Source organism: Puma concolor, chromosome C2 (assembly GCF_028749965.1).
Source record: "Puma concolor isolate L17-30 chromosome C2, mPumCon1.1.hap2, whole genome shotgun sequence".
NCBI classification, from domain to species: Eukaryota; Metazoa; Chordata; class Mammalia; order Carnivora; family Felidae; genus Puma; species Puma concolor.
In genome coordinates this window covers 89,693,250-89,718,603 of record NC_141675.1, presented here as the reverse complement: position 1 = coordinate 89,718,603, position 25,354 = coordinate 89,693,250, and the positions used below count along the sequence as shown (strand labels likewise).

The 25,354-nt window shown below is 45.5% G+C and overlaps 1 protein-coding gene across 21 annotated transcripts in view; it reads left to right on the top strand.

Annotated features, from left to right (window-relative positions):
- The window catches only part of KALRN (kalirin RhoGEF kinase), a 671,367-nt gene that overhangs the window by 530,979 nt on the left and 115,034 nt on the right, over nt 1-25,354 (top strand). For 4 of the 21 annotated variants that reach the window (XM_086675210.1, XM_086675209.1, XM_086675208.1 and 1 more), the window contains exon 1: nt 19,198-19,492. The exons of 14 other annotated variants lie outside the window; for them this stretch is intronic. In XM_086675210.1, coding sequence (XP_086531336.1) covers nt 19,405-19,492 — 88 coding nt within the window. In that variant the 5' untranslated portion in view covers nt 19,198-19,404. Of the gene's footprint in view, nt 1-19,177; nt 19,493-25,354 lie in introns of those variants that run through there. 3 more of the 21 variants (XM_086675204.1, XM_086675203.1, XM_086675206.1) reach the window with 2 other exon arrangements.

The following is a 25,354-nucleotide window of genomic DNA, read 5'->3' as shown; positions in this document are numbered from 1 at the left end:
TAAGTTCTCTGCTTATTTATTCATTTTTCCCCTCCCACCAAGGAGACTGAACTACTTAGAACAGTGATTCTCCAAGGGGGGGGCGGGGGTGGGGGGTGTCTCAGGATTGGCAAGGTCAATATCCCTCCGGAACTTTTAGAAATGCAAACTCAGACTCCGCTCCAGACCCACTGGGTCTGAATAGCTGGGGTGGGGGCCAGCAGTCTGTGTTTTAGCAAGCTCCCCTGTGACTTTCATGCTCACTCTCAAATGAGACCCTCTAACTTTGACAGTCAAGGCTGGCAGGGGCTTTGGAGTTACTCATTTTACATTGAGTAAACTGAGGCGCAGAAGGCGACGCTGAGCTCTCCTGGGGTTCTGAGCTTCTTTTCTTAACTGGTCACATGACCTCCGTCGGGGGTGGGGGGGGGCCTCTGTGCAGACCCATGCTGAGTGTTTGTGAAATGGGAAGAGGGTAGGGGCCTTTGGGGAGGCAGGGACACCAGGGTCACCACAGAGACCTGCTACAGACTTCTTGGTAGGTACTGCAGGCTAATTAAATTTCTGAAAAGTTGCTGCTTTTGCTGGAATTGCATCTGGTCCACCTCTAAAACCTGCCATCCTCCTTTCACCCACCAGATGGCAGTAGCAGGTTGCATTATTGGAGCTGTCCAACTCTCCCAAGGGGCGTCCCTGGGGTTTTTTCCATCAGAAGAAAACTGGAAACTAAGACCCTCTTCCCTCCACACGCACACACCCTCGTGCCCCCTTCCCTCTGTTTATCCATCGCTTGCTTCTCCCCCTCCTTTTCTCTGAGGGAGAACACAGGAGGAACTGTGTCAGGAAATTGTGTGGAATTTGTAATTGCAGATACAGCTCCCCGGTCCTTTGAATTGTCCACTGGAGAAACTCGTGGTACCGGGAAGAGATGGGTGAAACTCAGGAATGTGGTTCTGTTTGAAGTCTAAGCAAAGGGAAACTGGGACCCAAAGGGGCTAGAAGTGTGAGGGTGAATGATGCAATATGCACAAAACACTTAGAACAGTGCCTGGCACGCAATGCGTGGTAGTTGTCATGATAAGTGATAGTTATTCCATTATTTGCCATCGATTCTTCAGCAAAATAGCTACCAACTCCCACACATCCAGTCTAGAGACCCCCATCTTTGGAGACAAAACCAAGGATGGCACTTCCTTTGCTGGGGAGGGCTAACTCGTCATAGATCTCTGGTGTGCATTGTTCATCAGGAAGGACTTACCTTGCAGAGAGGAGCTGAGACTTCCTGATGAAGGCCCAGCCTCTCCAGCCTGTGGCTGGGTAGGATATGCATGCCTTCCTTGCCCCTGCCCATCTGGGACCCTACCGCTTGTGGCAGGAGCAAACCCACAGTGGAGAGGCAGAGAGCAGTCAGAGGGGATCTGTGATCCAGAGGCATTCAGGGTGAGAACTCTAGAGGGAGAGGGATTAGTGGAGGGTCAACTGCAAAATGGACACTAAGGAGGAGGGATGGAATATAGAGGCAAGAGAGAAAGTGGAGAGGGAGACCAGCATGGAACTTTCTGGCGCACTCCACCAGCAGGCATGGCTTCTTAAAGGCAGTATCCTACCAGTGCCTATCACCCATTTCCTTGGCTCTTTTGGTTTGTAGGCTGGTTCCTCTCTCTCCAAGCATAGGCCAAGTAGGTGGGCCTTCGGATGGCCACCTGTGAGCTCTTACTGCCCTCTCACCTGTGTGGGCTCAGAATACACAGGTGCCCAATTCCTGACAGTCAGGCCTCCATGGAGCAGCCATAACACAGCCTCATTTGAAAGCGCATGCTCTCATGCACACACCCCAGTTTGGAAAGCCATCTCCCACTCCAGGGCCTCTTAGCAGAAACTCCAATAACTGTTCCTTCTCCCCATTCTGAGGGCTGCCTGCTGGCCCCCTGGCCTTTTCCCCTCCCAGCTGATGTGTCTCCAGCAGGCGCTTCACCTTACAAGTTATGCACAGCAGGACTGAGAATGAAGCATTCCTCTGGGGGTTGTGGACTAGTACAGGGTGGCCTCACCCAATATCGCTGGAGGTCAAAATCTGTTCCTTTTTCAATTCTTAGGAGGGAACTGGTCCTCTTAACCTTTGTAGAGAGCATCAGGTCAGTGCTTCTGTGGACTGTGAGAAAAAATGCAGTGTTTGTGTGATGTGCTAAGTGCCAGATGAGTGCTCAGGCCATGACTGTCACCCGCCAGATATGCAGGTGGAAGAATCTTGGAATGTTAACACCGAGAAGGGAACTTGGAGAACCACTAGACCAGGCTCTCAACCCTGGCTGCATGGAATCCCCTGGAAGCTTTACTGGATGACAATGCCCAATCCTCACCCAAAACAACTGGATTCAGAATCTCTGGAATGGGACCTGAGGGTCCATGTTTTTAAATGCTCCTTGGGTGAATCCAAGGTACAGCCAAGTCTGAGAAACAGTGCACTAGTCCAGTTTCCTTTCCTCTAGGGCCACTCTTGGGCACAGGAAAGCAAGATGACTTTTCAGAAGCCACAGGGAAGTTGATGGCAAAGCTGGAGTAGAACCAAGCTCCAACCCCCTTGCCCATTGCTCTCCACCACACTGCCTATGGTGCTTCCGGGTAGCTCTGGGCTCCTCTCTTGTCTTTCCTTCCTGTGCCTTCTCAGGAGACAGCAGTTGGTTGTTTCCCCCGATATATCTGTGGCAGGACTGGTGATAGGGCTGCGTGACAAAGTGGGGGGCCTGCCTTTCTTATTTCTTTGCTGCCACCTGACACTCTCACTGGTGTTGGGCCCTGTGGGGCCTCATCATTCCTCTTCCTAATCTATCCTCTCTCACTTTCTTAGCAGCAAGTGGTGGAGGGCAGCACCTCCCAAGGGACAAAGACTTTGTAGCAACAGTTTCAACTCTGGGTACATTTTAGAACCACTCAGAGGAGACTTTTAAAGTCTACTGATGCCTCACACCTCACCCTAGACCAATTAATTCATAACTACCTGGGCATCAGTATTTTTTTTTTTTTTTTTGGTTCCTTGGTAATTCTGTTGTTCCATGAGCATTGAGAGTCACTGCCTTATGGATTTAGCAACCCCCAATTATCAGGCATAGGAGATTTTAAAGATGAATTGGGAGGGATTAATACGCAAGTTATATAAAGAACTCCTACAACACAACTACAAAAAACAATTTGATTTAAAAATAGGCAAAGGACTCGAATAGACATTTCTCCATAGAAGGTATACAAATGGCCAATAAGATGAAAAGATGGGCAACAGGGCAACATCACTAACAATTAGGGATCTGCAAATCAATACTACAATGAGATACCAGTTTATATCCATTAGGGTGGCTATTATTTTTTTTAAAAGCATAGGAAATAACAGGCATTGGTGAGGATGTGGAGAAATTGGACCCTTCTGCACTGCTCATGGGAAAGTAAAATAGTGGACTGCTATGGAAAACAGTATGGGGTCCCTTAAAAGCTTAAACATAGAATTACCATATGATCCAGGAATTCCACATCCAGGCATACACCCAAAAGTATCAAAAGCAGGACTCAAGGAGCTACTTGCGCACCCATGTTCAGAGCAGCACTATTCACAAAAGTCAAAAGATGGAAATTCTGGTGTCCATCAGTGGATGCATGGGTAAATAAAATGTTCCATACACATTGAATGGAGTATTGTCCAGTCTTTAAAAAGAAGGAAACTCTGGGAGCACCTGCATGGTTCAGTTGGTTCAGCGTCCGACTTCAGCTCAGGTCACGGTCTCACGGTTTGGGAGTTCGAGCCCCACATTGGGCTCTGTGCTGACAGCTCAGAGCCTGAAGCTTGCTTCAGATTCTGTCTCTCTCTCTCTCTCTCTCTCCCTGCCCCTTACCCCACTCACTCTCTGTCATTCTCTGTCTCTCAAAAATTAATAAATGTTAAAAAAATTAAAAATATATAAAAAGAAGGAAAATCCAACACATGATACAACATGAATAAACTTTAGAGACATTATGTTGTGTGAACTCAACTAGTCACAAAAGAGCAAATACTGGATGGTTCCAGTTATAGGAGGTACCTAGAAGAGTCAAATTCACTGAAACAGAAAGAAGAATAGTGGTTATGAGCAGCTGGAAGGAGAGGAGAAATGGGGAGTTAGTGTTTAATGGGTACAGAGTTTCAGTTTTGCAAGATGAGAAAAGTCCTGGAGATGGATGGTGCTGATGGTTGCACAACCAAGGGAGTGTTGTTACTTAATGCTACTGAACTATATACTTAAAAATGGTTAAAATGGTGTTAAAAACAAACAAACAAACACACAAGCGTTGGTCCTGGGTGCTTCTGCCTTTGGACCCAAAACCTATCTAGGCTTTTCTCTACCCAGCTATGTAAGACTTCTGTGTCCCTTTTCCTTTCCTACCCAGTTTCTTCCTGGCTCCAGCTGAGTGCCTGGAGAAGCTATAAGGAAACACCTCTTTGCTTAGCAAAACCTAGCCCAGGAGGTGAGCCCTATGAGCAGATGTCCTGGAGGAAAGGGGCAGGGGCCCAAAGTGGCCATCGCTTATTCACAGGGAGTGCTCTCCCGTAGGGTCTCCTGATGATTTCTGCTATCATCACCCAGCTGCCCTCAGGAACAGCTTACCCAGGCTGTGGTGTGCAGGTCTAGAACAGTGGAGAAAACCTGGGCTCTGGAGACACACCTCACCAGCAGCATGAAGATGCTGAGCAGGTCTGTGATACTGTTGACTTACATTAAGTTTGTAGTCAAGTCATAAAAATACCTGACATTTATTGAGCCTTCCTATGGGCCAGGTTTCTAGGTTAGTGCTTTAACACGAGTAACAATAATCTTTTCTCACTTTATAGACAAGGAAGGTCAGTCTTAGAAAGATTAGGTGACTTGCCTGAAGTCACATAGCTCACAAGTGGAGGACCTTGATTTGAAGGCAGGTCTGTCAATTTCCCAAGGTCTCACTCTTTAAGTATGCTCTATACCCTCCCAGGTCTGAAGGCATTTGTGACAGGTACTCAAATTCACTGAGCTTCCATCTGACAAGGCTCCCCTTTATGCAACCAATCTAGCTGGATGAGAATTTGGAGAGAGATGGCCACGCATACTGCTCTCTCACTCTCCCTTCGCCTCTGGCCTCATGTGCTCCCTTCCCTGGAGGTAGTAGCAACAGACAGATTTTCTCCTGTGGGTGCTTTGCCCGCTAGAAAGATCTTGGTGTCCCTGGCTAGAGTAGAAAAACTCTCACCAGCCCTGTGGATCATAGGTGGAACTGGGTCCAGTTAGGGACCTGATAGGGGCTGGCCTAACCCTGGAGCTGGTCCAGGCTGTCCAACAGATTTTCTGCAGGGATGGGAACTTCCTGCACTTTCTGCTGCCAGGAACCAAAATGAGCCTTTCCTATCCCCTCTGCTGTCAGAGACTAAAAGCTTCCTTCTGCCTGCGGACTAGAGAGTCCACTAAAAGTCTCTCTCTTAGTTTTCAGTGTAATTCTGCATTAAGAGAAGCTACTTCAGGTTTTAGTTGACTCCATAATGCCTACCACGGGGATTCACCATGGGAAGCTAAAAAATAATTGTCACCAGACATTTCCCTTCAGGTATGAAGTGACATATTAAAACTATAGTCTCTGGTCTACACTCCTACTCTGTTTGGGTGTCTGTAACTGACCTGCTATGAGGGAGCCACCCTGGAATTCAGAACTCATTTTCTTCTAGAACCAAATTATACCCCGGAGAAGGATGAATGGCAGTGGGAAGAGTTTTCCATACTATAGCCCACAAAATTGTATTTAAGAGTAACATAGCTAGGGGCACCTGGGTGGCTCAGGCGGGTAAGCATATGACTCATGGTTTTGGCTCAGGTCATGATCTCATGGTTCGGTGTGTGGGGTCGAGCCCCACATCAGGCCCTGCGCTGACAGCATGGTGCCTTCGTGGGATTCCCTCTCTTTCCCTCACTCTCTGCCCCTCCCCTCCCTCTCTCTCTCAAAATAAAGAAATAAACTTATGAAAAAAGAGTAACAGAGTTGAATATAGTATGTTTGCAGTGAAAAATGATGGCAAGGTTGTTTTTATTAACTGAAACCAAAAAATAGTGCATTTGCATGAGAAATGTAACTAACTTGAGTGCTGATACTTCTTGAAGAAAAGTGTGTTTTAAGACAGGTGGAGATGCATTGGGAGAGATTCTAAAAGGAGGTCCTAGTCACTTTTCAGAATTATAAAAAATTAGAATTAAAATTTTTTCTTTTTATAATTGAATAAAAGTCCTTGATTAGATTTCATTTCGCTTCAGAACATAGGCTTTTATGGATTCTCGGAATCTTAGAATTGAAAAGCACAATAAAGGTCCTCTGATTCACTCTTTCCCTAATATAGGGACCCCATTCTACACGCCTCTGATACTCAGCCAAGCATTACTTGAGTGCTCCCCAGGACTGGGAGCTCATTACTTCTAGAAGAAGCCTACTGCATTTTAGTACAGTTCTAATGGTGAGAAATTCCTCTTACTTAGTGCTGAAACCCAGATGCTTCCTGCCCATCCCTCCTGCTAGTCTCCTTCCTCCAGTTCCCCACTTGAAACCTACCAGTCCTAACTCTCATGCTCCATCTCCTGATTCTTATCTAGAACAGACTAATTTAATTTGCATATAAAATGTTAGACACTTCTTTCCTAAGGTACAGTTTAGTAAAAGCCTAGTAACTTTTCTGTACTCTTTTACTGAATCTGTGGGGGCAGCACAAAACATCTTGGATTAACTTCAACAACCTTCATTTGTTTACAGTGATTATGTGTGTGGTTTTATTTATTATTTTTTTTTAATTTTTTTTCAACGTTTATTTATTTTTGGGACAGAGAGAGACAGAGCATGAACGGGGGAGGGGCAGAGAGAGAGAGGGAGACACAGAATCGGAAACAGGCTCCAGGCTCTGAGCCATCAGCCCAGAGCCTGACGCGGGGCTCGAACTCACGGACCGCGAGATCGTGACCTGGCTGAAGTCGGACGCTTAACCGACTGCGCCACCCAGGCGCCCCATGTGTGTGGTTTTAAATCCTCCTCACCATCCTTGGATTTAGGAATATCCAGCCATCCAGCTTTACATCAGGTGCCCCAAAGCCCCTCATGCTTGGGAGACCTGGTCCCCTGCTCTCTGGGCACAGCTCAGAGGCAACTGAATTGCACTCTGAGGCTCTCTGCTGGCTTGTCTTTTTTCCTGGTTATTCCCTACCGTCATTCATGCCTTCATCCCTATCTTTCTGAATTACCTGTAGGATCCCCTCCAGTTCTAAAGATGTCTGGTTTTTTCTTTCCATATCGGGTAATCATCTTTAATAACCTAAGGCAACCATCCCATATTTTTCTCAGAAATGTACTCGCACATCTTTGAGGAAACAGGCGAGGGTTTGGCTCTCGGGGAGACAGGCCAGGAAGAGGACAGGGTGTAGAATTAGGGAGAGTCACTTTATCTTAGTTTCCATATCTATGCAAAGGGAAGCTGACAAAAAAATACCTATCTTACAGAGTTGCTGGAAGACTCAAAGGTGGCAGTGTTATTAAGTAAAAGTACTTTTTTATTTTAGATTTTTTAAAAGTAATCTCTACACCCAACCTGGGCCTCGAACCCACGGCCCCGAAATCAAGAGTCGCAGTCTCTACCGACGGAACGAGCCAGATGCCAAGAGTGGTTTTAACTGTAAAGTTGAGGGACACCTGGGTGGCTCAGTCAGTTGAGCATCTGACTTTGGCTCAGGTCATGATCTCACGGTTCGAGGGTTCAAGCCCCACACTGTGCAGAGCCTGCTTCAGATTCTCTGTCTCCCTTGCTCTCTTCCCCTCCCCACTCATGCTCCGGCTCTCTCAAAAGTAAACATTAAAAACATTAAAAAATAAATAAGTAAATAAAAGAAACTGTAAAGTTGGTGATACAGTTGTGTACTCAGGTGGTTTAGAATGAAACATGGATGGCTTGGCTACCATGAGCCTTTGCAGCATATGTAGCAGGCCATAAGGTGAATGATGACAGGTGTGGAGAGACTACAAGTCTTGATGTGAAAGACCTGGGTCTGAATCCCAGCTTAGCCCCTGAGTAGCTCATGACCTTAGGCAAGATCCTGAAAGTCAATAAAAAGGAGCAACAGTACTTGCTTCCCTTGAATTAGACTTCCCCACCTAGGTACACCTCACTAGAGGTCAATTAATGTTCATCTCCCTGCCTGCCCTTTGTCCCAATGCTGATAACCCCGTAGCGGTGACTCTAGGGCTTTTCCAGCCTGAATCCATGCCAGGGCTATTCACAAGGACAAGGTTTTGTTTCTAGTTTCATCCACAGGTTCTGCAGAGGCCCCCACACTGTCTCTAGTCTGTATCCCCTTTCCCTCAGTTTCTATTCCTGGCCTATCCCAGGCCCTTTCCACAAGCTACTAACAGTAGGTCTGTCTGGCTCTATGATTTCCCCCCAAATAATGGTTTATTCCTGTCTTCTTTCTTTTACCTTCGACCCAGAGAGTTGAGATCATATTTGATAATAATTGAACTGAAAATTAAAGTTATTCCCTGGCTTGCACCTGCCAGTGACATATTCTCTTTCAGTGATTAACTCGGGTCATTGAAGGAGGCATTCGGATCACACTGTAGAGATGCCCTCCGACCTGCGTGATGGAGGACAGTGCGAGACCTTGAGTGTCAGGGTGGGTGTGGGTGTATCATTCCTCAATGGGATGGGCCAGAAACGTCTCAGTGGTTATTGACCAACAATCTGGGAGCCCTCAAAGGATGCAATTGCAGGAAGAGGGAGATGTAGGGGCCATCCAGTCCCACTCCCCAACCCCCACTTTCTTTTAAAAGAGTAAAAGAGAGCAAGGCCTACTTGGTTCTTGGTGAGATGTAGGCCCCAGGTTCATTATGTTCCCCATCCCCTAAAAACTGTAGTGGAAACTGGTCTAAGCTTTAGCAGGAGCCCGAGGATGGGAACAAGGAGTAATGTTCTGATGTTAGGAGTTTTGACCGAAGAAGTCTTCGCATTCCTGTTTCCTGGGAAGTCTTCTCTGGGGACACATGGGCCAAGTACATCTCATTTATTTGGAATGGTTGAAAACTCAGAAATATAAGGATGGGCGTGTCTCCCGCATTCCTCTTATTATTCAAATCTTTAATAAACTGACCCGAAGGGCACCTGGGTGGCTCAGTCGGTTAAGTGTCTGACTTAGGCTCAGGTCATGGTCTCACAGTTTGTGAGTTCAAGCCCCGTGTCGGGCTCTGTGCTGACAGCTCAGAGCCTGGAGCCTGCTTTGGATTCTGTGTCTCCCTTTCTGTCTGCCCCTCCCCTGCTGATGCTCTGTCTCTCAAAAATAAATAAACATTAAACAACTTTTTAAAATAAATAAACTGACCTGAGCTACATCAAGGCAAAATCCACTTTGCATTTGATGCCTGAGAAACCTCTGCATGGCTGCCATGAGTCTACAAGCAGCTGCTCCTGCATCGGGGGCAGGGAGGTGGGAGGACCGCGTCGAAGTGCCAGTGCCGTCCCGTGAAGTGTCCTGTGAAGGCAATGGTGAGCCTTCCTGAACTGGAACTCAGCCACAGCGATAGACTGGCACTTGTTACTGCCCTACTTTAGGAACACTTTGACCTACTTACAAGTAAGCATTTCTGGATGCAGATAAAACCTGGAAGGGTTTGTTTTTAGCAACTCCAGCATCAGGCATCTTTCACTTTGATAAATAGCTTGTCTGCTCCAGAGCACAGGGAGCCGCTCAGCACAGATCTTCAGGAAGCCGGCCTGGCTGCCCGCCGCTCTACCTCCCTGTCCCCATGGAACAGGAAGCATTGGCTGTTCTAGGGAGACACCTGGGTCCTCAGTGAAATGCCACTGACTTCCTCAATACTGCTTAGACCTCTCCCCCACCTGGGGCCTGGTTCAGACGGGAGAGTGATGGGTGAGACTTCCTTCCTGGGAAAACAAAGAGGATGATTGACGGGATATGCTGGGGCTTAAGGTTCTTGAGTGTAAGTGAGTCAGAAGAAAGAGGCAGACATGTGTCAGGTGGGCAAGCACGGAGGAACCCATTTACACGTATAAGATGAGCTCAGTGATGGTTTCATCACTGGAGTCTTGGAGCTTTCACCAGGTGGGGGGGTTAGACCACACTAAATGGGGAAGAGGGTACTGCATATAAGGCTGGCAGTCATGCCTTTTCTGTAGACACTACTATTAAAATAGCACATATTGCCAGGGAATAGTTACCCATGCAGACACTGTATAGTTTTGTAAGATATATCTGGTGTTCAAATTAAATATAGTAAAGCACACCTTCCACCTCCATTCTCTAATCTGAAGTGTTTCTGGTTACTGATGATGATTATCTCAGTTCCTCTTTTTCACCTAAAGACAAAACCTCTACCTATTGTCAGTCCTGGTCTGTCTCCAGTTTCCTTTTTCTGCCACAAAACAATTAAACAAACTGATTCTCCCAGAACTCACCCAGTTTTTGTTTGTTTGTTTTTTTTTCATATTTGCTCAAGATACATGTCTTATTCAATTTGTATTTCTCATAAATTTCCCAAATTCCTGTATACAGTTTAGCTAAGTGACTCATAGACAGTAGATGTTCAAAAACCAACCATTTGTTAAATAAACAGTAAGAATCTTAGAGTTTTAAGCCACAGTCATCCACTGAAGCCAGGAATGGGTAATTTGGGAAAAATTATGAGCCACCCTGGCATCAGCAATCAGGCAGTTCACAGGTCAGAAGTCCACAGAGGGAAGATGAGGATAGGGACCTGCAATTAGCAACTGGAGAAAGTAACAGGCCACAGAAGAATGAGTGAAGATGCCAGTTGTCAGAGTTTGAGAAAGTGAAAACATCTGAGTCCCGTTGCTCCCTAAACTCTGTATCAGCCGTTGAGGAAGTAGTCCCAGGGTGTAGGTGGCCTTGAGCCCCAAGGTCAGTGGTTCTTAGCCCTGACTGGACACTGACATCTTCTGCGGAGCTTTAAAAAACTATCGATCTGAATCTGGATCGGAATCCAGAAGTTCCAGAATCCATCGGAATGGGTGCTAGAAGTGTCACTGCTGGGGGAAGAAAAGGCAGGTACAGGACTATCTGGGGGTGGGGGTGGGAGGAAAGCAGGGCCTGTTTCCACATTCACCCGGAGCCCCGGTGCAGCCCTCTCTGAGCCTGTTCAGGCATGTTTTCTAGAAGTTGTGCATGTACTTGTCACAGGGGTCTCTAGGCCTGAGGTGGGGCACAGTTGCTATTCCCTATGTCTCTGCGCTGAGCTCTAAGAAATGTGGGGAAGTGCTATGAATTTGAAAACCTCTATGCCTGTAAATCTGAAGAGAAGAAGCCTAAAGGAGAAAATTGGACATATGTCTGTTGGTGGAAAAGGCAGATGCCTGAGGTCATGGTCCAGTGTCAGCCTGTGGCTGACATGGGGGAGAGGGCAGTCCCTTCAGTCTCCAGTATCAGGCCCCCATTATGGTGTACTGGGCCCAGTATGTCTGCAGGTTGAGACCAGCAGGAATTCTTTGGGGTTCACTGGGGGCAGAGTGGAGACGAGACATAAAGCAGACACACAGGTAGGTAGAAAGGCTAATTCGTGCAAAATGGACTTTGGAGGAGGCCTCACGATAGAGGCTGCCAAATAAGAATAAATAAACTCTGCCAAATAAACTCTGCCAAATAAGAATGAGGCTCAGCCATCTGTTTGGAAATAAGAACACTCTAAAGATATTGCTATAGCTCAGGGATTCTTAGCCTGCACCTTGGGAGTGGATGGACAGGTGTTTGAAAACCCAGAGATTAGAGATGTTCACCTGTCTTCTGCAAAAAGGAGTTTATCTGGCTGTGCAAAGTCCAGGGCTCAGCAAGCCTGTGGGAAAAAGTATATCCAGTTATTCAGGTAATATCATCAAGCCTCTCCCCAACTTGTCTGTCTGTCTTTCTCTCTGTCTCTCCTCTCTATCTCTGTCTCTAGCTCTGTTATATCTCTCCTCCAAGTTGACTCAGGCAGCTTCTTCCTATGTGGTTATGGGCAGATGGTCTCCAGCTGCTTTAGGTCAATATTCCATCAACTTAGGAGGACACTTGTTGGTCTGAGCACTGGGTGTTGTATGGAAACCAACTTGACAAATTATATTATAAAATACATAAGTAAAATAATAAAAAAATAATAATATTCCACCAACTTAGAAATCTTGTGAGAAGAGATTGCTGCCTTCCTTGTACTTCTTGCTAGGTGCTCACCGTTTATGCTCCTTGGCTAAAATTGGGTCATGTGTTAAATTTGAACCAATCCCTGTGACTGACTGACTGGCAAAGCCCAGGTCATAGGGTCATCCTTGAAGTGGAGGGTGGACGGGCAATGATGTCAGCTCTACCCAAAAACATGGTCTGAGAAGGGATGAGGGCTACTTCCTCTAAGAAAAATCAAGATGCTATTACAAAAAGAAGGGAGCACAGGTTGCAAACACATGGGGGGAAATTCTCTATGCTATTAATTCTCAAAGTGTGGCCCCTGTACCAACATCAGCATCCCCTGGGAACCTGTAGAAATGCAGATCCTCAGGCCCCACTCCAGACCTACTGAATCAGAAACTCTGGGAGTGGAGCCAGATCATCCGTGTTTTAACTCACCCTCCAGGTAATTCTGAGGCACACTCAAGTCTGGAAACTACTACATTACTGGTTCTCAAACTATGCTGCATGTTACGAACACCTGGGGAACTGTTAAAAATACTGATGCCGAGGGGCACCTGGGTGGCTCAGTCGCCGAAGTGTCCAACTCTTGATTTTGGCTCAGGTCATGATCTCAGGTTCATGGGTTTGAGCCCCTCATTGGGCTTCCATGCTGATAGTGTGGGGCCTGCTTAGGATTCTCTCTCTCTCCCTCTCTCTCTCTCTCTCTCTGTCTCTCTCTGCCCTCCTCTGCTTGTGCTCTCTCACTCTGTCTCTCAAAATAAAAAAAAACAAAACAAAACCAAAAACTTTAGGGGCACCAGCATGGTTCAATAGGTTGAGTGTCTGATTCTTGATTTCGGCTCAGGTCATGATCCTAGGGTCGTGGGATCAAGCTCTGAATTGGGCTCTATGCTGAGCATGGAGCCTGCTTAAGATTCTCTCTCTCTCTCTCTCTCTCTCTCTCTCTCTCTCTCTCTTTCTTTCTCTCTCCCTCTGCCCCTCTACCCTGCTTGCTCTCTTTCTCTAAAGTAATAGTTAAAAAAAAAAATACTGATGCCTAGATGCACCCAAAGTGAATTAATCTGAGGATGTGAGGACGATCTGGCTGCGGTCACCCCATTGATCACCAGGGTTGATTCTCAGCTGTTCTGGCTGGCTAGGCCAGTGTCCCCTTCCTTCCTCACCATTCCACATGCATCCCTCCCACAGCTGAGTGCTTGGTTGAAGTGGACGACCTTCCTGATAGAGGAGGACCTGTTCTTCAGTCAAGGGTATATGAGTAGCTGTGCCCCCCCTGCTAGAATCTCTAAAGAAGCTGTCAAGTCCATTGTAGAAGAACATAGTGCAATCTTCTGAGACTCCAGACACATCCAAAGGAGGCGCTGCATGTGGCCGTCTGCCTTTCTTTAGGAAAAAAAAAAAAAGTGAAAAGAGTAAATCAATCCGAATCTCCAGGGGGTGGGGGAGGAAGACCTAGAGCATCAATTCTTAAATTTTGTTCTGCCCTGGAATCACCTGTGGAGACTTAAAAACAACAAAAACAAAAAAAACTAATGCCTAGAATTTTTTTATCTTAATTCCAGTATAATTAACATACAGCATTATATTAGTTTCAGGTGTACAATATAGTGATTCAGCACTCTATTACAACACCCAGTGCTCATCATGGCAAGTGAACTCTTTAATCACCATCACCTATTTCACCCATCCCCCCACCTCCCTTCTGGTAATCATCCCTTTGTCCTCTACAGCTAAGAGTCTGGGTTTTTTTGTTTGTTTGCCTCATTTTGCTGTTTGTTCATTTGTTTCTTAAATTCGACATGAGTGAAATCATATGGTGTCATTCTCTGACTTATTTCACTTAGCATTTTACTCTCTAGATCCATTCATGTTGTTGCAAATGGCAAGATTTCATTCTTTCTTATGGCCGAGTAATATTCCACTATACACAGATACCACATCTTCTGTATTCATCCATCTATCGATGGACACTTGGACTGCTTCCATAATCTGGCTATTGTAAATAATGCCGCTATAAACATAGGGATGCATATATCTTTTTTGAATTAGTGTTTTTGTATTCTTTGGGTAAATACCTAGTGGTGGAATTACTCAGTATTTTTACTTTTTAATTTTTTGAGGAATCTCCTTACTGATTTCCACATTGGCTGCACCAATTTGCATTCCCACTAGCAAGGCACCAGGGTTCCTTTTTCTCCACATTTTCTCCAATACTTGTTGTTTCTTGTGTTTTTCTTTTCTTTTTTTTAAGTTCATGTATCTATTTTAAGAGAAAGAGTGTAGTGGGGAGAGGCAGAAAGAGAAGGAGAGAGAGAGAGAATCCCCAACAGGCTCCACACTGACAGCAGTGAGGCCTATGTGGGACTTGAACCCATGAACTGTGAGATCATGACCTGAGCCAAAATCAAGAGTTGGACACTTAACTGACTGAGCCACCCAGGAGCCCCTCTTGTGTTTTTCTTTTTAGCCATTCTGACAGCTGTGAAGTGATATCTCATTATGTTTTTGATTCACATTTCCTTGATGATAAGTGATTTTGAACATCTTTTCATGTGTCTGTTGGCATCTGTCTCCTTTGGAGAAATGTTTGTTCGTGACTTCCGCCCATTTTTAATTGGATTATTTGTGGGGTTTTTGATGTTGAGTTATAGAAGTTCTTTATATATTTTGGATACTGACCCCTTATTGGTTATATTGTTTGCAAATATCTTCTCCCATTCAGTAGGTTGTCTTTATTTCATTGATTGTTTCCTTTGCTGTGCAGAAACTTTTTTTTTTTAAGTTTATTTATTTATTTTGAGAGAGGATGCAAGCAGGGGAAGGGCAGAGAGAAAGAATCCCAAGCAGGCCCCAAATTGTCAGCACAGAGCCCAATGTGAGGCTCAGTCCCACAAATGGTGAGATCATGACCTGAGCCAAAACTGAGAGTCAGAGGCTTAACTGACTGAACCACCCGGCTGCCCCAGAAGCTTTTTATTTTGATGTAGTCCCAATAGATTATTTTTGCTTTTGCTTCCCTTGCCTCAGGAGACATATCTAGAAAAATGTAGCTACAGCCAATGTCAAAGAAATTATTGCCTATGCTCTCCTCTAGGATTTTCATGGTTTCAAGTCTCACATTTAGGTCTTTAATCCATTTTGAGTTTATTCTTGTGTATAGTGTAAGAAAGTGGTTCAATTTTATTATTTTTGCGTGTAGCTGTCCAGTTTTCCCATTTCATCATTTGTTGAAGAGACTGTCTTTTTCCCATTGTATATTCTTGCCTATTTTGTTGAAGATTAATTGACCATATAGTCATAGGTTTATTTCTGGGCTTCTATTCTGTTCCACTGATCTATATATCTATTTTTGTGTCACTACCATATTGTTTTGATTACTACAGCTTTGTAGTATGTCTTAAAATCTGGGGTTGTGATACTTCCAGTTTTTTTGTTGTTGTTGTTCTTTTTCAAGATTGCTTTGGCTATTCATGGTCTTTTGTGGTTCCTTAAAAATTTTAGGATTATTTGTTCCAGTTCTGTGAAAAATGCTATTGGTATTTTGATAGGGATTATATTAAATCTGGATTGCTTTGGATAGTTTGGACATTTTAACAATATTTGTTTTCCCAATCCATGAGCATGGAATATCTTTCCATTTGTTTGTGTCATCTTCCATTTCTTTTATTAATGTTTTATAGTTTTCAGAGCACAGGCCTTTTTACCTCTTTGGTTAAGTTTATTCTTAGGTATTTCAGTATTTTTGGAACAATTCTAAATCACACTGTTTTCTTAATTCTCTCTCTGCTACTTCATTATTAGTGTATAGAAATGCAACAGATATCTGTATATTGATTTTGTATCCTGCAACCTTACCAAATTCATTTGTCAGTTCTAGCAGTTTTTTTGTGGAGTCTCCAGGGTTTTCTACATATAGTATCATGTCATCTGCAAATAATGAAACTTTTACTTCTTCCTTACCAATTTGGATACCTTTTATTTCTTTTTCTTGTCTGATTGCTGTGGCTAGGATTTCTGGTACTATGTTGAATAAAAGTGATGAGAGAGGACATCTTTGTCTTGTTCTTGATATTAGGGGGAAAGCTTCTAGTTTTTCACCATTGAGTATGATGTTAGCTGTGAGCTTTTCATACATGAATGCCTAGAATTTTTGAAAGCTTCTCTGATGATTCTATAGGCACCAGTGTTTAATAACCATTTCCCTACCATCCCCTTTAAATTGTCCTGAGGACATTGCCATAAAACATATAGATGAAGTTTAGAAGAAGCAGGCATCTATTTTCTTAAATCCCTCAACTCATAACTTGGTCAGAGGGGCTCCTGGGTAGCTCAGTCGGCTAAGCAACCAACTTCAGCTCAGGTCATGATCTCATGGTTTGTGGGGTTGAGCCCCACATTGGGCTCTGTGCTGACAGCTCAGAGCCTGGAGCCTGCTTCTGATTCTGTGTTTTCCTCTCTCTCTCTGCCCCTCCCTCTGCTTGCAGTCTGCCTCTCTCTCTAAAAAAAATAAACATTAAAAAAAATTAAAAAAAAAAACTTAGGTATCTGATGTTGATTCCCTTTTCTTTCACATTCTTGGTGAGTCTGTCTTAACAGCTGGCTCCACAGGGCTGGGATTGGTTTTGTTCACCAATGTAGACCCACTACCTAGAACAGAGCCTGGCACACAGTAGGCATTCAGTAAGTACTTGCTGAATTATTGAATAGGTCTGCAATCAGTCTGTCTCAGTTGTGTTCAAGACTTTCTTGTCAGGTTGTAGACATCACTGGTGTACTGAGGCTGGCAGTTACTGGTTACTGAGTTATTGGTGCCTAACCCCAGAATGAATCTCCATTGGATGTGTTGACTTTATCAACTTAAGATGGGTTGGTGTTCCTAATGGTTTTACATCTTTATGTTGATAATAGGATGGATCCTGGGTTATAAGGACCAGTAGAAATATGCCTGATGGATTCTTTTCTTGGAGACTAAGACTACTTTAGGGCCTACTCATGCTCTGATTTCTGAAGTAAAGGCTGGGTCTCCCACAAACATCTAACTCAAGCCAGTTTCTGCAAGATGATGTCATCAGCCTCTTGCAAAGGATTATGACAGAAAAGTGATCAAGGTAACCTGAACACAAAGGCCCAGAAGGAAGATTTAACTGAAAAAGTGTTTACCAAGCAATTTTGAAACATCTTTCAATTTCTGTCAGAATTCCTCAGAAGTATCCAGAGAGGTGGATTAGGTAGATAGACCAAATATAGACTATCGTATCATAGCCCCATGCAGTGGATCACAAGCAAATAAAGCTCACTTTATTAGAAGGGCTGAGGTCCTGGCCAATTATCTGCTCTGCACTGGAAAGGACAGCAAAGTGGGTTTTGTCTTAAGAGAGAACTAGACAACAGTATGTGTTGGTTGCCACAGGTCAGAACTGGAATCCAGGATAACTATGATCCTGAAGTCATTCAGGCTGGCAAGATGAGACTGACCAATAGGATGATCAGTGAATCAGGAATCTGGGGTGCAGGCTGCATGAGCAATTTGAACTTTTATTTCTCTGTTTTGTATGTGGATTACCAGGGGCATATTTCCTGCTCAACGATGAGATTCTTATATAACCCTTGCCAGGAGAGGCTATCAAGGAAATGGCAGTGGCAAAACTAGAAGTTAGATTCTGACTCTAGGTTCTACTGTTTCTACGGGGTGAAGCTCTTTAGAGTTTCTCTTTAGGCCCAAACCATCAAAGCCTTATCATAGTTCATTCAGCTTCCTCAGTTACAAAAGAGGACCCTTCCTTTTAAGGGGTGTGTGTGTGTGTGTGTGTGTGTGTGTGTGTGTGTGTGTGTGTGTGTATAAATGAGTTAATGTGTACAAAGCAATGAGGAGAGTGCTTGGCACAAATAAATGCTCAATACATGGTAGCCACTGTTACTCATTAAGTGGTGCTGCTGTTATTTACTGAGCATCTACTGGGTTCCAACCATGTGGCAGGTGCTGCAACATTGGACCTAAACATGGTTCAAACTGAGAAATGAAGCCCCAGATCCCAGTCACTTCTAAAAGGCTTGTCCCCTGGCTGTCTTTCTTGCAGGTGGGAATTGGTTACCTTGAGTGATCACCTTCTGTTTTTGATTCCTCTCACAGATCTCCCTTTTTTCTGATCAATGGGCCCTCTCTATGAGTGTTGTATGTCTCCAGAAATTCCTTTTTCCTAAATCTGGACACAAGGGGATGGGAGAGGTGACCCGTGAGTGATAAACACAGTGGTTCATAGGAAGGTCCAGTGGATGTGATCCAGGTGGATTTCGCAGAGCGAGTGAGGGATATATGTCCTTAAATATGAAAAATATTTTTAATGGAAAAGCTTAGGGAAATAAGTAAAGAAATGGTGGACCCATTAGGTGTGGTTGGAGGGATGGGACTCTTAAACATCTAACAGGCATTTGCGTGGACATGCCTTTTAAAATTCTACTGGCAATCCTGCAACATAAGAATTTTTTCTCCTTTTATTTTTTAAATGAGGAATTTGATTATCAAAAAAGTGAAGGGACTTGCCTAAAGTCAAACGGTTAGCAGGCGACAAAACAGCTTTGAATTTTGGGTTTCATCATTAGGGGCGCGGAGCCTAGAAAAAATTCCGGCGCTATTATCATTATTAGCATTCACTATTGAAAGGAGGGAAAGGGGAGGGTTAAGTGAAGGTGTTTTCAATGCGGAGGGGACGTCCTCCTTCCCAGGCTGAGGGGAAGGAGAGGGTGAATCTGTTAGAGAAAAGGCATTATTGGGTCTTGAGCCTTCTAAATCTGCTCCTGCCCCACCTCCTTGGCCTCATTTGGTTGTATGTTAAACCGAAGCTGAGGAGAGGAGAAACACCTGTTGTGTGCCGGAGGCGGGGGTATACCCCAGAAAGCCACCGCCCCCCCCCCCCCCCCCCCAGTGCTCGCCCAGGGTCACAGCAGAGCCGCTGGCGGAGACTCCGGCCAACAGCTGGACTTTGGAACTCCGCCCCCTTAGGCCCTCCCTCCAGGCCGGCACCCCGCCCCTCCTCCCCAAGGTGGCTGTGGCTCCCAGAAACAGCGGCGGCCGCGCTGCGGGGAGAGGACGGCGGGCGGGCCGGCCGGGAGGAGGGAGAGAACTGGCTCGCGGCCGCGGCGCTGAAGTTTCCTGCCCGCCGCGCTCCCACCCTCTGCTGGCGGCCCGGGCCATGCCGGAGCGCTGGGGTCGAGCGGCAGCATGAAGGGCGGCGACCGCGCTTACACCCGAGGTCCCTCTTGGGGGTGGCTCTTTGCTGCCAAGTGCTGCTGTTGCCTCCCGTGCAGAGGTGAGTAGCTGTTGGCGTTCTCGCCTTCTTTTAGCAAAACCCGGGACCGCGGGGCGGTGGGGTGGGCGGGCGTGAGGGAGGGGATGGGAGGGCCGGCCAGGGGGGGTCGCGTCAGTTTCCCTAGCAGAAAGCGGGCTCGCTCGCGGGGAAGTTCGGACTCGGAGGCAGAGCTGCAGTTTGGCAACTCAGTTACTTACTTGTCAGCGACTTTGGATGTCAGGACTCCAGCCTGCCGGGGGGGAGGGGGGATGCGGGGGGATGCGGGGGGATGGGGAGGAGGCCCTCTGGGGCTGTGCGTCCCAGTAGTGGCCGAGTCGCACTTCCCTCATCTCATTTACATATGGATCTCAGCGGAAGGATTAACGAGTGACTCCTAGCTATAGGAATGTATTTGACACTTGTCTCTACACTAGGAACTATTTTTGCCAAGTGACAATTTTCTTTGGGGACTGGAGCGGGCTTTTCTTTGCCTGGGCTTTCGCAGGCCAGCTGGGTGTGCAACTCTGGGCCGAGGTTCGCTCATTAATTAACCAAGAACTCTCTATGTACCCAATTAGGGCTGTATTTAACTATTCTGCTAATTTTAATGTTGTTGAGGAGATTGCGGGAAGCAACTAATTTCCCCAAAATCAGCCTGCAAAGCAAAATGGTGAGAAGGTTCACGGAGAAGTCTATCAGTTGTGGAGCCTCACCTGAAAAAGGAATAGGGCGTTTCCTAGACAGAGTTGACATATGTTCCTAAAACTGTCCCTGACACTTTAACAGTTCAGCTTGGAGGCTGGAGCAAGAGAGATTTTGTTTCTGTGTGGTTAGAAGTGAGAATATAGCCTCTCACTGGACATTTGCCATTTTTAAATTTCGCCTATTGGACCTCTTGCCTCCACCCCAATTTACAGTGCCCCAGTCTCCGTCGCCATCCTCATCTGACAAAGTCCGGATGCAGCTTTCTCTCTGAGTTACTGATAAATAAACTTCATTCATCATCATCTATGCCACATACAACAGAGACCTGACACAGTCCTCATCCTGAGCTGATACAAGGCTACAAAAACTAATTAAATCTGAAGGACCTTTTCCCAAGTCATTAAGGTTCATAATGCCAGCATTAGGTTCTCCGTCTCTGCATTTAATTAGAACAGGCTGAAACTGCGTGGTAGCCAGCTCTAAAAGCCAGAATTCAGATGGAGAAGGAATCTTCGAGGGCCAGAGACCCTCACCAGCATCCAAGCCTAGTTCAGAAACATTCAAAACCAAGGCTGGGAATTGAAGGAAAGGGACATTAGAAAGGAGAGGAAGCAGGAAATGACCAAAGGGAATCTGAGTGGGTGGGATTGCTCTGCAGTCTGGGCTGCTTTCGTGGGGAAGGGTTTCCAAGCAGGATTTCTTGGGAGCCCATTTCCTGTCAAAAGGCAGAATTCGGGAACTTGGGCAGTGCTTTTCTAAAGCTCCTGCAGCTGCCTGCTTGAATCCAGATGTGTGGGAGCCCCAGCTTCCCTGCAGAGGAATTCTCCTGGGGTCTCTCAACCCTTTGCTTTGTGTATTGCCCCGGCTTCCCCTCCAGCTCCCAGGCCCAGGAAGTAGGGGTGGGGCGGGGAGCCCACCTCCTGCCTGCAGGACTGGGAAAGCTGTGGCTGCAGGCTCTGTGGCTGGCAGAGGGGGCCTGAGAGGGAAGGGGGGTGTTGCAGGAGCCAAGCCAGAGCTCCAGGACACCACTGACCCTCAGCTGAAGGTGGAGGGAAGCCAAAGACCCAAGCAGTGAAAGCAGCATAAAAGGAGAAAGGGGGGTAACAGAAGTGGGTGCCTCGTCACTTTCTTCCACTTTACTCCTTACTCTTTCCTAGATGGGAGACATGAGGAAGATGGGAGGGGGAGCTGAGATATCCACCCTTTAAAGAACTCCTGGCCTCAGTGGCAGGGTGGTTATATCTGAGGTATGGGGCACTACCCCGAGGCTCCCTAGGTCTGCTCCAACAGAAAAGAGAGATCTGCGTCTCCACCCAGACTGGAGGCATCTATTCGGAAGCAGATTGCAAAGATAAGTCTTGTACTGAGCCTGAACAGAGCCCCGAACGCTGTGAGAGAAAGCTCGCCCAGTTGCAACACGGAGCAGGACCGAGGGAAATCTGAGAGGCTGACTGGAGTGGAGGGCAGCACAGCCAGGGACGGTTGCTTCTCTTTTCAGCCGAACCAGTTTCTCTGGTTGTACAGACTTCATACAATTGAAAGGTAGCTTCCCTTTTAAATAAAGGCAGCTGGCTATTTGGCCTCTCTCTCTCCTCAGAGAACTTGGCTCCTGCTGTTCCAGTAGCTGCACTCTGAAGCTAGTGGGTCGGAACCACTACCAAGGTTCCCAAGTCAAGGGGCCTTCCCAACTGGCTGCCAGTCACTCAGAATTCAAAGGGCTGAGGAAAGTCTAAGCCAAGTCCTTCTAAAGTCCGAAGAAAAGAGGAATTGGAATGTTCTGGTTATTTTTGATCGACCCAAAGCTAAGTGAGGCATCCTGGACTTTCCCTGGGTGGATCCTAAGTGGCTATACTTGTTAGCACAAGGGCGAGTCAAGGTTTTAGTGATATACCTGTGTGGTTTTTAAATATCGTATTTGAGAAAAACATGAGTGAAATTAGTTGAGCTTATCTTTTGACTTGGAAAAGTGAGGAAATCAACTATCTGTTTTCTCTTCCGGTTTTTGGCTCTACTGGGTATGAGTATGGTAAAGGGGTTTGATGCGAGGTGGTCTTTCTTCCCTACCCTGAAACTGGTGTTGAAGAGCAGAAAAACTGAAGACCCGGGATAGGCTGGAAATAGACATCAGGTGCAAAGGAAGAAAGACAGCAAATACATTTATAACTGCCTTTTTGAAAGTGAAAAATAGCCACACGTGAGATAATAGCATGTGTGCGTCCGAAAGCTGATTAATCATTGATGTCACACTTTGTGAGAAGTTTCAGGATTGCTGAAAGGCTATTTATTTAGACTTTCCTTTAAGCCTGAAGAAGTGGGTCACTTCTGGATTCTCCTTCAGTTATCTTAAATTTTTAAAAAGCACCTTGTTTCAGAGACAAAAAGGAATTCAAATCACCGGGAAGTTGCTAAGTTCTGCGTTGCAGACTGAAATTTGTGACTTCTTAGATCATGGAGCCTAGAAATTCTTTCTGACCTTGCTAGGTGGAAGCCAGTTTTAGAGCCTTTAATTTTCTAGTCCACTTGTAATTCACTTTGAGTATGTGGACAAAAGTGCCCTTCTTGGAAACCCTTCCTGATGGCTGTCCTCTTCTGCTTCTCCACAGTGTGTGCAGGATTTATTTATATTTATTACTGTATCACTGTCCTTGCATCTCAAACCCTCCTGCCATTGTGTATCCCCATTCATGCTGCAAGTGCCAGGTTTAGGAGTCTAACTATCTCAGAGGTAAAGAGAGAGAGGAGTGGTGACTTAAGCAGACTGAATCAGCTTACAGGGGAGATGCTGGGATCACATTCCCATGGCTTTTTCACCCCGTGGGCAGTTGGGTTCCAGCTTGACTCTGACGTCATGGGGCCTGGGTAAGGGCTATGAGGCTCCACAGGGCATCCCACGTCATCATCTTCTGTTAGCTCTCTTTTTCCCCTACCTTTTCCCAGAATCACTAGACAGGGACCTTATGACTTGATGTGACTGCCTTTTCTATGGCCCATAAATTAATATAGCTCATTTTATAAACTGAATTTAATGTGTGAAAGCATGACATCAAGTTCCTTTAGAAAGGTGCTAGTAACCTCAAAGAGCAGTCCTTGTAACATTCACTATTACAGATTTAACTCACCACTCAAGGCACAAAATTCTTGGGACCTTAATGCACATACCCTTTCATTTCTTCATCTTCCAGGAAGTGCCTGTATCACAAAGAAAACTGCATCAACCATTTAGCATGTATGTTTTTCCAGTGTATCTTTCAGGTTTTCTGCCTCCTGAGGAGATTTCCTAATGTAAGGAGAGTTCCCACACATACCTACTCTCCCCAACCCAAATCCTTCCTATGTCCCTTCCCCTATCTGATTCTCTAAGGTCTAGAAAGAAGGACATCCATGGTTACCTGGATAACAGTACTTAGTGCCAGTTGTAATGTCCCTAGTAGAAATGGTAGTGTATGGGTTTGGTAGGATGAGGTGGAAATTGGAAATGGAAGCCAAATATCTCTCCCCTGGTACAGCTGTGGGTCCCATAATCACCCATAATGCCGTAGGCATCACCCCCATAGTTCCATGTGCTACAAGTTGGTTAAGTCCTAACATGAGATAAAAAAGCAAAAATTCAGACTCTGTAACCATGTTTTTATGAAAAATTATTTTAAAGTTAAAAAAAATAAGGGGCACCTGGGTGGCTCAGCTGGTTAAATGTCCAACTTCGGCTCAGGTCATGATCTCATGGTTTGAGGGTTTAAGCCCCACATCATGCTCTGTGCTGACAGCTCAGAGCCTGGAGCCTGCTTCAGATTCTGTGTCTCTCTCTCTCTCTGCCCCTTTCCCACTCACACTCTGTCTCTCTCTCTCTCTGTCTCTCTCTCTCAAAAAATAAATGAACATTAAAAAAAAAATTTCAAGTTAACAAATAAAAATGAACATTGGAGGTTCACTTTTGAGCCCCATACTATAGGCATGTCTTACACTGGAGAAGGGTTACTGATATTCTACTTCATGATCATTCCCCTCAAGAATCTTGACGCCGTTGTGCTCTTCTGCCCTAAAAATATTCCTTATCCTTTGAAGTGCTTCTCCTCTTTCAGTGAGTGAGTGGCTGCCGTCTCCTTCAGACCAAACCCCAGATTTTTCCTGAAGGAGGGCCCTACAAAAAGCATGGATCTGAAACCAGAGGGAGGGCTTCTTGAACAGAAGGGTCTAAATCATGGAAAGTTGGAGATCACTGAATAGATCTTTTATAGAGGAGGAAGCTGAGATACAGCCACTTACTAACAGGTCAGAACTAGAGCCCTTTTTCTGCGCTCTTTCCTCAACTCCGTTACTGTCTTCACGGGTGTGGACTTCTCATACTGTGGACACAGGTGAGGTCGAGACAGCTGAGAAGGGTAGAGGCAGTCCCTAAACTGGAACTAAGGTGTTGACTGTGGATTATCCGTAGTTCTGTGGGATGACTGCATTGCCTGGAGCCATTTGGAACTAGACCTGTCTGGTCAGCTTGGAAGGGCTATTTGAAGGGCTATCCTGACCACAGAAGGCAAAGACTGTCACATCCCTGACCTGAACCAGCTTGTGTGCATGTTCTTGATAAATATCTGTTCGTGTTTTTCCCTCTGGTTCAATTTTTTTCAGAAGGTCCCTTTTCTCCTTTCTTATCCCTTTTCTTGAAATGTACCCTTTCAGGTGGAAATGAACCAATGAAATGCATTCCTATCATTCTATCTTTGAGTGCCTCTGGTTTTTATGTAACACACAGCGTTTCAATTCATTTGACAGATGTTTATGTGCTGACTGCCTGCCAACCCTGCACTAGGTACTGGGGGAGAATGGATGGGAATAATAATGGTGCTGGCCCCATTTGGGTGTTGTGAGGATGAGTTAAGAAAATGTATGTAAAGGGCTTAGCATAACACCAGGCATATAAAGTGGTTTTAAAAAGGTAGCTACTAATGATAACAGTAATTTCATTGCTAGACATAGACCCTATCCCGATGGGACTCCCACCTAAATATTTGTGAGTCCTCTGGGTGGTAATACTATAAGTCTACGTTCCTAAGCAATTTCACACTCTTGGTTCAAACCACTGTCAGCTGTGCCTCAATTCTGTGGCATCATCGCTGTGGGAAAGAAAGTTTGTGATGTGGAAGTATGATAGGGATCTCCTCCTTCCTTCTATTAAACCAATTT